The 13320-nt window shown below is 35.7% G+C and overlaps 3 protein-coding genes across 4 annotated transcripts; 2 read left to right on the top strand and 1 right to left on the bottom strand.

The window, feature by feature from the left end:
• Window positions 1–607: 607 nt before the first annotated feature.
• Window positions 608–3057, top strand: LOC145068083 (ABSCISIC ACID-INSENSITIVE 5-like protein 2). The gene is made up of 4 exons (XM_079015074.1): window positions 608–846; window positions 985–2210; window positions 2291–2362; window positions 2649–3057. Exons 2-4 carry the CDS (start codon window positions 1380–1382, stop codon window positions 2727–2729), a joined length of 984 nt encoding a protein of 327 aa, XP_078871200.1. The 5' UTR covers window positions 608–846; window positions 985–1379; the 3' UTR covers window positions 2730–3057.
• A 296-nt stretch (window positions 3058–3353) lies between these two features.
• EMB1241 (Co-chaperone GrpE family protein) lies at window positions 3354–5524 on the top strand. Of its 2 annotated transcripts, XR_013688509.1 has the most exons (4): window positions 3354–3733; window positions 4051–4566; window positions 4683–4952; window positions 5099–5238. XR_013688509.1 is itself a non-coding variant. In XM_079012719.1 (3 exons), the coding sequence occupies exons 1-3, from the start codon at window positions 3440–3442 to the stop codon at window positions 5333–5335; spliced, it is 1047 nt and encodes a 348-aa protein (XP_078868845.1). In that variant the 5' UTR covers window positions 3355–3439; the 3' UTR covers window positions 5336–5524. The 2 variants fall into 2 exon arrangements, 1 of the variants encoding a protein (XP_078868845.1); XM_079012719.1 differs by lacking the exon at window positions 4683–4952 and having other exon boundaries at window positions 3355–3733; window positions 5099–5524.
• Window positions 5525–6254: 730 nt separating this feature from the next.
• LOC145065677 (uncharacterized) lies at window positions 6255–11962 on the bottom strand. Its single transcript, XM_079012718.1, has 4 exons — window positions 8854–11962; window positions 8527–8772; window positions 8030–8203; window positions 6255–7890 (listed from the first exon to the last, which is right to left on the bottom strand). The coding sequence occupies exons 1-4, from the start codon at window positions 11542–11544 to the stop codon at window positions 6580–6582; spliced, it is 4422 nt and encodes a 1473-aa protein (XP_078868844.1). The 5' UTR covers window positions 11545–11962; the 3' UTR covers window positions 6255–6579.
• Between the last annotated feature and the right edge of the window lie 1358 nt (window positions 11963–13320).

Raw genomic sequence — 13320 nt, 5'->3', positions numbered from 1 at the left:
AATTCCCGATCATGAAATCACATCAAGGTGGTTTTGGCAGTTTGTTTTATCATAATATCATAAGAAATGTTGATTGGTTTTACATCATTATATAAAAACGAAGATATGATATATAGAATTGATCTTAATAGTGTTATCGATAATTTTGCATTTAGAAAGGCAAAAAAGATATTTTTTTCTTTAAATTAGTTGTTTGTATATTTATGTTTTTTGATAATGTTATTAATGATTTTAATAAAATGGTGTGTTTTTTGAAATCTTTATTACATTTGTGACTTTCAGGAGTCTTTGTTTCTTAACATTGAGACTCAAAATATGTTTGAATCAATTCTGAAATAATTATGAAAAAATATAATTTTAAAATGATTCAGGAGACCGACCGTCTTTTGAAATTAAAAAAAAAAAAGACCAAACTACCATATTACCGCCAAACCACAGTTATTATTCATGTTATTTACTCTATTATAAAACTGTAAAAAATTATTTACAACCATATTGTTATTAAGTTAGAAAAGTAAGAAACGGTAAAAATCTGAAATGAGATTATAATGAAATTGACATTCATAAGTTTATTTGGCTTGATTACATTATCTGCATACATATCCAACCAAACCCCTCTTGACTCGTGAAAAAGAAGGGCAAAAGATCGAAAATAGGAAAAGTGAAAGAAGAAGGGGGCAGTTTTTCGTTTTTCGTTTTGAAGATTCAAGATCAGATCTTTGGGCGTGCAATTTCTGTTTTTTTCCGACGTTTTATTAAATAAATATTTTCATAGTCAGCAGATATATACTTGGAATTTCTATCAACCTGGCATCAAAATTTTCTCTCCCCAATTGTGGTGGTGGGGTAAGTGAGAAAATAGATTACAACTATAATAATATTATATTCACCCATTCTTCTACCAGTACGAGAATCTAGAATGTGGTCATATGTTTCGTTTATGTTGGATTAACCCAATTTATAAATCCATACTTCGTGTTCTAGATTTTCTGATTTGCTGAACAAAATGGTTTCTTTTGATACGAAGAACGTTCTTGAAGATTTGTTGTCGCTGATGCTGCATGGAAGAAGAAACTAAATCTGCTCTTCGATGGTCAGGGTTTTTCCTCTTCGGTGAGTTGTTGTTCATTTGCATCTCCTGCAACACTTTGTTTGTGATGATTATGCCCGATTTGCATTTCTTTAGGAGGGTTGGGGTCGGAATCCAGGGACTGTAATTAGAACACCCTTTGCGTCCCCTTTGAATTGAACTGTGCTATTATCAATCCGCACTTGTTTCATCGATTGTAACGAAGGGGTTTTCATCTTAATTTTGGTTTATCACTTTTGATCGATTGTTTAGTAAAATAGAGGGTACATCCGGAGTGTAGACTGAGAAAATGGGATCAAACGGGCGTGGTGGCGAGCCCCAACTACCAAAACCAGATGGATTGGCAAGACAAGGTTCATTGTATAACCTAACTTTAGATGAGGTTCAACAGCAATTAGGAGATCTTGGAAAACCCTTAAGTAGTATGAATCTTGACGAGCTTCTTAAAAGTGTTTGGACTGCTGAAGCAAATCAAGGTATGATGACGTTGACAGGTGGGCAGGCGGATTACACCCACACCCACACCCACCATGGTCAAGGTCAACCTTCATCTCTAGCTCGCCAGTCAAGCCTTACTCTTTCTCATGATCAAAGAATGAGAACTGTGGATGAAGTATGGCAAGATATCCAACAAGGTCATAAGAGTAAAAGTAATAACAATAATGCTGATAAGAAGGGTAGTCGAGAGAGACGACCGACACTAGGTGAGATGACATTGGAGGACTTTTTGGTGAAAGCAGGGATTGTTGCAGGATCTTCTCCTGGAAAGAAAAATACAGGTGGTGGTGGTTCTGTTATAGGAGGAGTTGATTCAAATGTGGGACATGGACATCAACAAGCACAATGGATGCAGCAGTATCAGGTTGCACCAATTCCACAACATGTGTATATGACAGGTCATCATCCTGTTCAACAATCTTTGCCAATGATGGAAATGGGGTATCCTGAGACACAAATGGCTATTTCTCCTTCACATTTGATGCATAATTTATCGGATACACAGACTCCTGGAAGGAAAAGAGTTGCTTCTGGAGATGTCATGGAGAAGACTGTTGAACGGAGGCAAAAGAGAATGATCAAAAATAGAGAATCTGCTGCACGCTCACGAGCAAGAAAGCAGGTAGCTACCTTTTTTTTTCCTTTAATTTCTTTCCAAGTTGTAAAGAAGGTGTAAGAGATTTGTTTATGGTTGTTGAACAGGCTTACACCCATGAACTGGAGAACAAGATTTCACGTTTGGAAGAGGAAAACGAAAGACTTAAGAGACAGAAGGTATGCTTGTTTTCCAAAGTCTTTGTTTTTGTTAGATTTTCATTTTCCTTAAAAATATGCAACAAGTTTATCAAAAGAATAGTCTCTATGTTGAGCTTGAGCTTGAGTAGTTTTGGGAAATCCCTTTGTGCGTTCAATTCTTGTTTTGAGCTGATCCAAGAGCAAAACATGTATCATATTCATTGCACCTAGAGACTAGTTAGCCTGGATTGATTATTAGACGATTTAATAAGATTATGAATTTATTTTGGTGATTAATATGACGTGATGTGGTTTGTATTTGCAGGAGGCGGGGAATGTTATACCAAGCGCACCACCACCAGAACCAAAGTACCAGCTGCGAAGAACAAGCTCCGCTCCTTTCTAGCAACATTTCTTTCTTGGTGATAAGGAGATATCATGTAGAGAGAGAGAGAGAGCCATTTCAGTTTTTACTTTTTTACTTTTTTACTTTTTGTTACTTGTTAGGAGACATGGTTTTGATTGATATATGGCTTCTTGTGTTTGTTTGGTACTAGTGTTGTTTCTTAGTTTAATAGTAGTTTTGTTTGAATAGTGTATCTATCTATCTATCTATCGTGGGTGATTTGATGGATTCAGGACACCAACACTATTCCTTGTATGTACTATGTATATTGTTAAGAAGACAAGTGTGAATCTTTGTAATCACAATGTCACTATTAAGTTTTTCTTCATATATCCTTCCTTCATTGTGTAATCACAGCTTTATCCTTACTTCTTTCATATCTAAGCCACTAAACAGACGTTTAACAATCATCCATTGTCAAAATCACCATTGCCACCAAACAAGATGAAGAAAATCCCGAAAAACCAAAATAAAAAGGATAAATCCCAATCCACGGATATTTTTGTTAGTTATTTGTGTGGTAGCATTATGAATCAAAAATTAAAATAAATTCATAAATTTTTTTGAGAAATTATGTGCACTAAAATACAATTAAGACGATATAAGGGCCATTTATAAATATTTTTTTGGGCGCGACTCAAAGAAAGCATTACCAATCCCCCTATCCATAACTCCACCATCGTCTTCCCTTCCCTTCCCTTTACATTCTAATGGCCGCTGCCGCTACCACAACCACCACCTTCCAGAGAACACCCACCCTCCATCTGCCCCTAACACCAAATCGCTTTACCAGCTACTCCAAGTTCTCTTCTGCATCTTTTCAACGCAGCAGACAGTCATGGCCAACACAACTTCCCCTTATGTCCTCCAACTCCTCAATCTCTCCCTCTTATAAGTTATCTCGTCTCCCAGTTGGCTTCTTCTTCTGCTCCGCTTCTTCACACGACGAAACCCTTGTGACTGAAGATGAAAAGGGCGTCGCCACCGAAGAATTTCAATCCCAGGTACTGTTAATTTGTTTTAGGCTAGTGATTCGAATTGACATCCGATGTTGGCGCACGTAATCTCAAAAGTACTTCACTTTTGATTGTGACTTATGTTTTCCAGATTTTAAAACCCAATTTTGATTTCCAAAACTTAACCTAGTATATGTAGAAGAAATTAAGTCACTTACGGTTTTGGAATTTCTCAGATTCAATATTTGCACAAACAGTGTAATGCTAATATTATGTTTTAATCAATCATCTGTAATTTCCTTTATCAAGTTTAGTTTTTTCTTCACTTATTGAACATCGTGTCATGCTGACCAATGTATTCATAGCCGGAGGATACAGAAGACGCTACTGTAGAGGTTGACTCAAGCGAGAGTGATGGTAGTGAAGTGGAAGAATCGCCTGCATCCATTTTAGCATCACTACAGTCATACAAAGAGGCATTGGCAGATAATAACGAGTCAAAAATAGCTGAAATTGAAAGTCATTTGAAGTCAATTGAAGATGAAAAGTTGGTTTTAGAAAGACAAGTGGCAACACTATCGGATGAGCTTTCAACTGCAAAAGATCGAGTTCTTAGGATAAGTGCAGATTTTGACAATTTCAGGAAAAGGACAGAAAGGGAACGTGTCACATTGGTAGCAAATGCTCAAGGTGAAGTTGTTGAGAGTCTTTTGGCTGTTCTGGACAACTTTGAAAGAGCTAAAGCACAAATAAAAGTGGAGGGTGAAAAAGAGGAGAAAATTAATAACAGCTACCAGAGTATATACAAGCAATTTGTGGAGATTTTAGGCTCTCTTGGTGTTGTTTCTGTGGAAACAACCGGACAACCATTTGATCCATTGGTAATTCCTCTTTTTCTTTCTTTTTCACATTAAGTGTTGTTGTCTGGATAAGATAAAATATGATGCTAAAAATAAAGTGAAGAAAATGATTAAGCCTACTTGATCATTGGCTGCAGGCAAATCCCAGAGCCAGAGTTGGCTCGAAATTCAGTCGAGTACTTGATGATCTTTTTCAAAGGATGGAAAAACTTTATTCAGGTTTTATCAAGACCTAAAAATACATGTTTTTAGCTCAAACCAAGTCTTGATTGATTCGAGCTAACTCACTCAAAGGTCAAAACTCAAAAGTGGGCTCCTGTGTGGTTGGTGTGCCACTTCAAGTCTGTTGTTGATCTGATTATTTTCTTTCATTCATTTTGGCATGTCACACTCATCGGTTTGACATTGTGAGGGTTATTGAAAACCTAAATACCTTGTGACATAATTTAAAATTTCTTTCATTAATGGAAATAGTTCCTCTTTATCTATATGTTGAGAAATTGTAATGGTTGTAGATTAGTGTTTTTGACATTTGTCTTTTTGATGGTAAAAGCTGCATGAAGCAATTATGCGTGAGGAGTCAACCGAATATGAAGAAGGTGTGGTAATTCAAGAATTTCGCAAAGGGTTCAGAATTGGTGAGAGGCTTTTGCGTCCATCAATGGTGAAAGTTTCTGCTGGGCCAGGACCTGGAAACACTGAATCAGTGGGCCCATCAGAACCGGAGGGTCAAGCTCCAGAAGAAGAAGAAGAAGTCCAATCAGAATCATCTGCAGCTCAGGAAGAATGAATGATAAGAGAGAGTTATTATATAAATTCAGTTAGTGAACCTGAACCCATTATTTTTACTTTGCAGGAGGGGTGTGTCGTGCCTTTGCCTCCTGTAGTTAGGGATTGAAATCGGTCTTTTTGCAAACAACTGTCATTATAATGCTTTTCTGTTATACTTTTGACATATTTTTGGTTCCATGTTCCTTAATTTTTGACTTCTTGTCTATTACTGCTATACTGTAGTGTAGGGTTTATGACTTATGTCATGGAATGACAACCAATTTATTACTAATTTGCTTTTTAGGTCACTAGAGTTTAAAGATTGTTGCTATTGCCACTAAGCAACATATCCTGGTTTTATAAGACCATCTATACCGAATTGCCTGTTTTGCTGATTGCCAACATACATGGGTAACATGGCATATACTATGTGGCAAAATTGAATATATTTTTTTTGTTCATGCTTTCATGTGTCAACCATTAGATGAATGTTGATGTGTTTGAAATTGATTCATCCACATAAGATACAAACACCCTTGCATAAATCTCCCATGGTTTCATCGCATGGCTAAAAAAACTTTAGGCCTCAGTAGTTGCACCAACTTTGGGCATTACATTTATTCTTATAAAGAATCATAGTATTAAACCCCTCCACTCTTGTGGTATCTTTTGACGTTCTTTAAAAGAGTGCTAAAAGGGTTTTCAGACACTCCCAACTCCACATGACATTGCCACACATAGGATGACACATATATGTCATGTATGCTATGCAACTGGCAAAACAAACAATTGCTGATCTAGATAGTTTGAAATTCACTGTTTAATTGTCATGGCGTCATTTTTAAAACTTTAGGGACCGAAAGAGTAAATTGGTAATAACTCGTCTTCATTCCATGACATTACCTCATTCATGCAAGATGACAAAAAAAAAAAAAAAAAGGAGAAAACACAAGCCACGGTATATAAATCTTTCAACTACATAACTTTACACTCGCAATACAACACATACACACCAATGGTCCATAGACCCCCAGAACCACCCCTAACCTTAATCAAGCAAACTTTACATTCAACCAAAAATGAATACATCAGACCAAAAACACTCAAAAGAACACAAAAATTTTCCACCAAAAAATCCATAATTTCAAAACCCAACTGCAGAAAGCCTCAATGAGCAAAACTGAAACTAATATAGAGTAGCTTAGTACATCATCTCCAATCAAAACCCCAAACCATATTATATATGAGCTGCTTCTTTCCTTGTCATTCTTTATCCGTATTACTTGTGCTTGATGCATTCTCTGTTCCATGGTTAACCATTGAGGCACTAGTAGAATTAGACTCGATTTCTTGGGGCAATGCCACCACTAATTCATTGGTATTGTTGTTGGTCAACTTTGTCTTGAATGCTTCACCTTCAGAGGCAACTGCAACCTCGATGTTGTTACTTTCCTTCTCATTCTGGGACTCCATTACTTGTTCTTCATCCATCTTAAGTTTTGTCTTGGAAAGATTAATGGGGTAAAGATCTTCATCAGCAGAAGGGTTAGTTTCAAGAACATGTTCCAAGGCCTGTGGTTCCTGTTTCATCTCATTCAAAGCAGATTCTACAAACTTGGTGAAAGCGTATTCATCTACAGAATAGAAAGTTTCAAGAGCATGCCCCGAGGCCTCTGGGTCCTGTACTCTCATCTCATTCAAAGTTGATCCTATAGCCTCTGAGTAAGATTCTTCATCTTCAGAAAGCTTGGTTTCAGGATCATGTGGGCCCTGTTTCATCTCATCATCCAAATTTAATCCCAGATCCTTGGAGTAAGAATCCTCATCTCCAGAATGTTTGGTTTCAATATCATGCTCAGAGGCATCTGGGTCCTGTTTCATCTCCTTTAAAGTGGATCCCAACACTTCATCTCCAGAAAGCTTGGTTTCAAGATCATGTGGGTCCTGTTTCATCTCATTCAAAGTTGCTCCTAAATCTTCAGAATGTTTAGTTTCAAGATCACGTTCCAAGGAATGTGGGTTCTGTTCCAATCCTAAATCCTTGGAATAAGAATCTTCATCTGCAGAACACTTGGTCTCAAGATCATGTGAGTCCTCTTTCATCTCATTCAAAGTTGATTTTAGATCCTTGGGATAAGAATTTTCATCTCCAGAATGTTTAGTTTCAAGATCATGATCCAAAGCATGTGGGAGCTGTTCCCTCACATTCAAAACCGATCCTAGATCCTTGGAATAAGAATCTTCATCTGCAGAAAGCTTAGTCTCAAGAACATGATCATAGGCATGTGGATCCTGTTCCATCTCATTTGAAGTTGATACCAAATCATTGACACTGAAATCGCCTACAGCATCCAGTTCCACAAGAAAATTTTCATCAATCCCATGAATCTCATCTACATCCTCAATGTTATCAGGCACATCATTACATTCAATACTAGGACCCACTCGGTTTCCTGGTTCTTCAGTTTCAACCACATCAAATTTAGCATTCAATACAGAATCAAAGCTTCGTGAAATGTCAATCTGTGGTTCTTCGATCTGCAAATTATCCAAGTTGTTGCTAGTGATGTGCACCTGGAATGAAAGTTATTCTTATGATTGTCAGTCTCATATTCATCCAATGACAAAAGATATCATGATGCATGTATCGGTTGAAAAAAAAAAGAACAAACTGAAAATGTTATTCAATAAATTTGGAGTATCAAAATCTTACCTGCACTAATTCAGGATTGTCTTCTGATTGCTCGTTTGCAGATGTGTCTAACAAGGGGAACTCTTCCTGTGGCTGTGATGTAGCTTCTTCTTCTTCAGATACAAATTGGTGATGGGTAGGGTTAGGGCTTTCATATGTTTCACCATTGACTTCACCTTGTTTAAGTTCTTGAACCTGTCACTTAGAAAGATCAGGGGAGTTGAAGTTGAATTTTTCTACCCATGTTACATTGTTACTATATTGATATTCCTGGATTACTGTTTTCTATTAGAACTTTGTCTAGAAACAGAACTTGTAAGCTATTAAATAACAACTTCTATGATAGCACCACCAAACGGATATTAATCGTGCTTCTATTATTCAAGATTATAACAATTAGATAATCAGTTGTTTGAGTGTTTGGTAAATTTTGATAATTTCTGTATTTCAATAAAGTGATAAACTAATAGATTTAAAAAAAAAAAAGGACCAAAAAGGACATATTTATATATTGTTACCTGCAGTTCTTCAGGATCCTTCTCCTCTGGTTGAGATATAACTTCTTCCTGTTGAGTGTTTTCATGGGATCTTCCATTAGAATTTGATGAGGAAACTTCCACCTGTTCTGGCTGATGAGATGCATCCATGTCCAATCGAACATCTGCAGAACTCAATGATTGATGTTGATCATCTGTGTGCTGAAAGCTTTCATCTTTATGCAAATGATCATCCACCACAGAGGGCTCCAAGTCATTAAGATCACGCTGAACAGTCAAAGTATTAACATCATCAGTATTCTGATAAAATCATAACATACCATGTGTTTGGATATTGAATTCCCTTACATTTGTTATGCTCCTTGATCCAACTTCATCTGCTCCTGATGAATCTATCAACTCTACATCATTACCATGGCAATCCGTCTCAGTTTTTGGAGCAGTTTCTTGAGAATCTTGACCAGAAAAAGAACCATGTCTTTCAGAAATTGCTTGCAGATCATTAGAAATTGAGGAAGATGAGAGATTCCTAGTAACAGATCGAGGACTTGTATCATATACAGGTTCTTTTGGGTGACTCTCTTCCACTGATAAACTTGTGACATCAATCTCAGACCTTTCTATTAAGCTGTCATGTTCTTCAAAATAAGAACTTGTTTCTGAAACTGATGTTGCCACCTCATCGCCGTCTTTCTCATTATATACCTGTTCACTTACTTCATCAGATGATGACAGACTTGATGCCCTGCTATGAACTGCTTCTGCCATAATCTCCATAGAAGAGACCACATTCACTACTTCTTGTTGATTCGTCACATTCCCAACACGTATTTCATCCTCATGAAGTCTTTCATCTCCTTCCCTCACTTGAACAGATTCCACATTGCCATCGATATCATCTTCAAAAGAAATAAGTTCTGGTTCTTGAGAAAGGTCAATATGGTCCTTATTTTCAAGATCATCAGCTGAAGAAACAGATTCTGTATCAGATGTAGAGCTCAACTTGGAGTCACCAACTTCACTTGAATGTCTTTCAAAAGCCACCGAATCAACATGTTCAGGTACAAAGTAAGGTCTTTCATGGCTTTCAGAAATCAACTCTTCATGTTCATGTTCTTGATCTTTTTCAGAAACCAGTTCGGGTTCTAGAGAATGGTGGTCATCTTCTATATGATCCTTATTTTCAAGATCACTAGCTGAAGATACCGATTCTGTATCAGGTATAGAGCTCAACTTGGAGTCACTAACTCCACTTAATTGTCTTTCATAGGCTAATGAAGCAACATGTTCAGGTACAAAGTAAGGTCTTTCATGGCTTTCAGAAATCAACTCTGGATGTTCATGTTCTTGATCTTTTTCAGAAACCAGTTCTTGTTCTAGAGACTGTTCATCTTCATGATCCTTGTTTTCAAGATCATCAGCTGAAGATACAGATTCAGTATCAGGTACAGAGCTGACCTTAGAGTCACTAATCCCACTGAATTGTCTCTGAAAAGTACGCTCAGGTACAAAGTAAGGTCTTAGCTTAGTTTCCTGCCTTTCACTTCTCAAAGCCCCAAAATTTGAGGGACCCACATTGAAGCTTTCATGCCTGCGAAAAAACGGCTCCTTTGGTTGAAAACCTGAAAATTCTTGCTGGAAAGTGTCTCCCACAAGATCAGGTTTCTCTTCATTCGGATCATATGGAAGATCAAATGGATTCCTTCTTTTCAACAAAACAGAAGGTGCAGACCCTGGAATGTTATCTTGGGAATCGTAATCAAAAGGATTGCTTCTTGTAGTTGAAATTGGAGGAATGCTCCATGGAAGATCAGCACTTTCTAAATCTATCAAATTCTTTTCAGCTTGCATTCTCATGGTTTTTCGTGCCCTTCTTCTGGCAATGAGATTCTCCAAACGCCGGTTTCTTTCCATTTCTGATGTTCCAAGATTCATGAGATTCTTTTGGTCATCTTCCGTCCATGTAATCGCGGATCTGGGCTCATCTTCTTTGTCAGTGTGTTTAGATTCTTTATCTTCTTCTTCATCTTCTTCTTCTTGTCCAACTTGTTCGTCTTTATGGTTTTCATCACCATCTTCATCATTAGACTCGCTGCTACTTTCACTCGATTCAAGGGAATGTTCTGAATCTTCATGGTCTATAATTCCATCTTCATCATCATTATGCTCTTGACGGATTTCTTGTTCTTCAGAAAGAAGTGGATGAAGCTCATCAAGCATTGGAATGATATCAGCCATTGACGCATCTGGTGATGAGCTCTCTGCAAGATCAGATCCCGAGTCTGATTCACCATCATCATCATCATCATCATCATCATCATCATCTTCGTCTTCATCTTCATCATAGCCGTCTCCTTCTACACGCTTCCACAGCAAAGCAGGATCAGAATTCAACGGATCAGCAGAACCCTCCCATAATTTATCATCACTTTCCAAGACGATATGTTCATCCTCTGACTGCTTAAGTGGAGAATAATGACTTCCCAAAACAACCTTCACTTCATCTATTTCATTCTTTGCTTCGTCTACTAAATGTTCTTCCTCAAATTGTTCCTCGGTCACAAACTCACCATCATCAACCAAATAAAGAGGTTTGTTCACTTCTACACAAGAATTATCATCGTTAACTGAATTAAACACCTCAAATGACTTCTCTCCGACTTCAATTCTACTGATGTTAGTTTCCTCTGAAGCAAAGTTTCCATCTCTCTCGACAGTTTCAGTTTGACTCATAACCTTACTTTCCAATTTCTGAATCTCATATTGTCCAGATTTGGGTTCCTTTTCGATTTCTGGTATATTCGGCTGACCAAAACTTAACAGAGTTCCAAGCAGAACAGCGGTAGAGACAATAACAGGAGAAGAAGATAATAGAAACGAAAAGAATAAAGGAAACAACCGGTGCATCCAAATCAAAATAAAAACCATACCCACAAGAAACGGATGCCTAAGAAGTGATCTGTAGAAAATTTTCATTGAACTGCTAGCATACTTTTTGAACAATTCAGCCCCCATTTCAACTTTATATGATCTGCTCATGAACAAGATTGGTAATAATAGATCAATCAGTAGAGCAACAACAACAAAAACACGATGATCAAAGGATTAGTGCCTATAAAGTGAAAGATAGTATTTAGATCCCTGTGTCGGGATTCACTTTTAGTGAAAAATGAAGTTGGGAAACGATCGGAAAGATGGGGATCAATGTTTTCTGAAGAACCAAAATCGTGTGCAAGAAGAATTAAGTTTCTAAAAAAAGCACGAAGAAAGAAGTTGTGTCGGAATTCACTTTCTTCTTTTTGGGAATGAATTCACAGCTAGGCAAGGCAGCAGGGCAAATCATATCAGTGTTGAATTGGAAAGGTCATGGAGTTTCGTGGGGCGGTGCTGGTAAAAAGGACAACTTGGAAGAACACTTTCCCAAACGCCATGACCATTACCCATTGGCCATTTTAATTTTCAAACACCCTCTTTTTCAACAAAGACTCAACACAATTACCATTCTTACTCTGTAAATTGCAATAAAAGCAACAATATTTTCATTTAGTTTTTAGTTCGAAAAATATATTTTAATACAATAAACATAATAAAAATACTTTGAAAGTATTCTAAAATAAACTAATCGAAAATTTGTTTTTTTTTTCATATTTATTTTTGTCTTAATCAACCATAATGAAACAAATTGAAGTTTTAATTGTCTATTAACCATCTCGAATGAGAGTTTAATAAGGGTGTTAACGAGGAGTTTAATTTTAATAAACTCAAAACCTTCCTTCTAGGAAAATGACTAGGATTCATTTTTTTTAATCTACTCCTAAACTAACACTTAAATTTATTTATATCTACGACGATACTTGAACCCTCGACTATGATTCAATAGAACAGGACTTTATACTCTCTCTCTCCACATACAGACACACACACACACACACACACACACACACATATATATATATATATATATATATATATATATATATATATATATCTTAAAATTATTTTTTATTCAAAATTTTAATTAATGTTAATTTTAATTGTAGTTTTTTATTTTTTATTTTATGCTATTTAATTATTTAAAAAATATCAATAAGTAAAAAAGAAAATGATAAATGATGTTGCAATCTATTATATTGTATAAAGTTTAATGGAGATTAGAGTTTAATAGATAAAATTGTATAATAAATGGAATATACATGTGTCAATCCATTGAACTCATATAAATTCAATACATTGGAAATGACCTTAAAATCAAATTATTGAAGATGTAGAAAATTAAAATCAAACCAAATATAAAATATCCCAAAACTTATGGACATTCTTTAATAAAATTAATGGTTAATTTCAAGAAAACATTATATTCCGTTTATTTTTTGATAATTTTTCATGCACTAAACTTCAAATAAATAATCGTAGTCTATGGAAAAAAGATATCGATGCTTTAAGATTATTTTTTCCATTAAAACTCAAATTATGGTGTTAACACTAAAAATATAAACACTTACACCTTAGTTTTCAGTTGGAAAACTAACTACTAATAAACTAGTTTATAAAATAATAATATTGATAAGAAATATAGTTGATAAACAATAATGTACATGTAAAATAATACAAATAGAAATTTAGATATATAATTAAAAAGTAAAAACTAGCATTATAAATAAGTAAAGATATATTGGAAATTATAAGAACTTCATAAGTTTTCAAAAATTATTGAAAATAGCTTATTAAAAAAACTATCTTATGAGCTCTAATAAATTACTTTTATGACTTTACCAAGCAACAATAAATTAACTTATAAGATAGTTTATTTTTATC

Source organism: Lactuca serriola, chromosome 8 (genome assembly GCF_051521515.1).
Source record: "Lactuca serriola cultivar US96UC23 chromosome 8, Lser_US96UC23_V15, whole genome shotgun sequence".
Classification (NCBI taxonomy): Eukaryota; Viridiplantae; Streptophyta; class Magnoliopsida; order Asterales; family Asteraceae; genus Lactuca; species Lactuca serriola.
The sequence above is the reverse complement of the archived record's forward strand: the minus strand, read 5'-3'. Positions and strand labels throughout refer to the sequence as shown.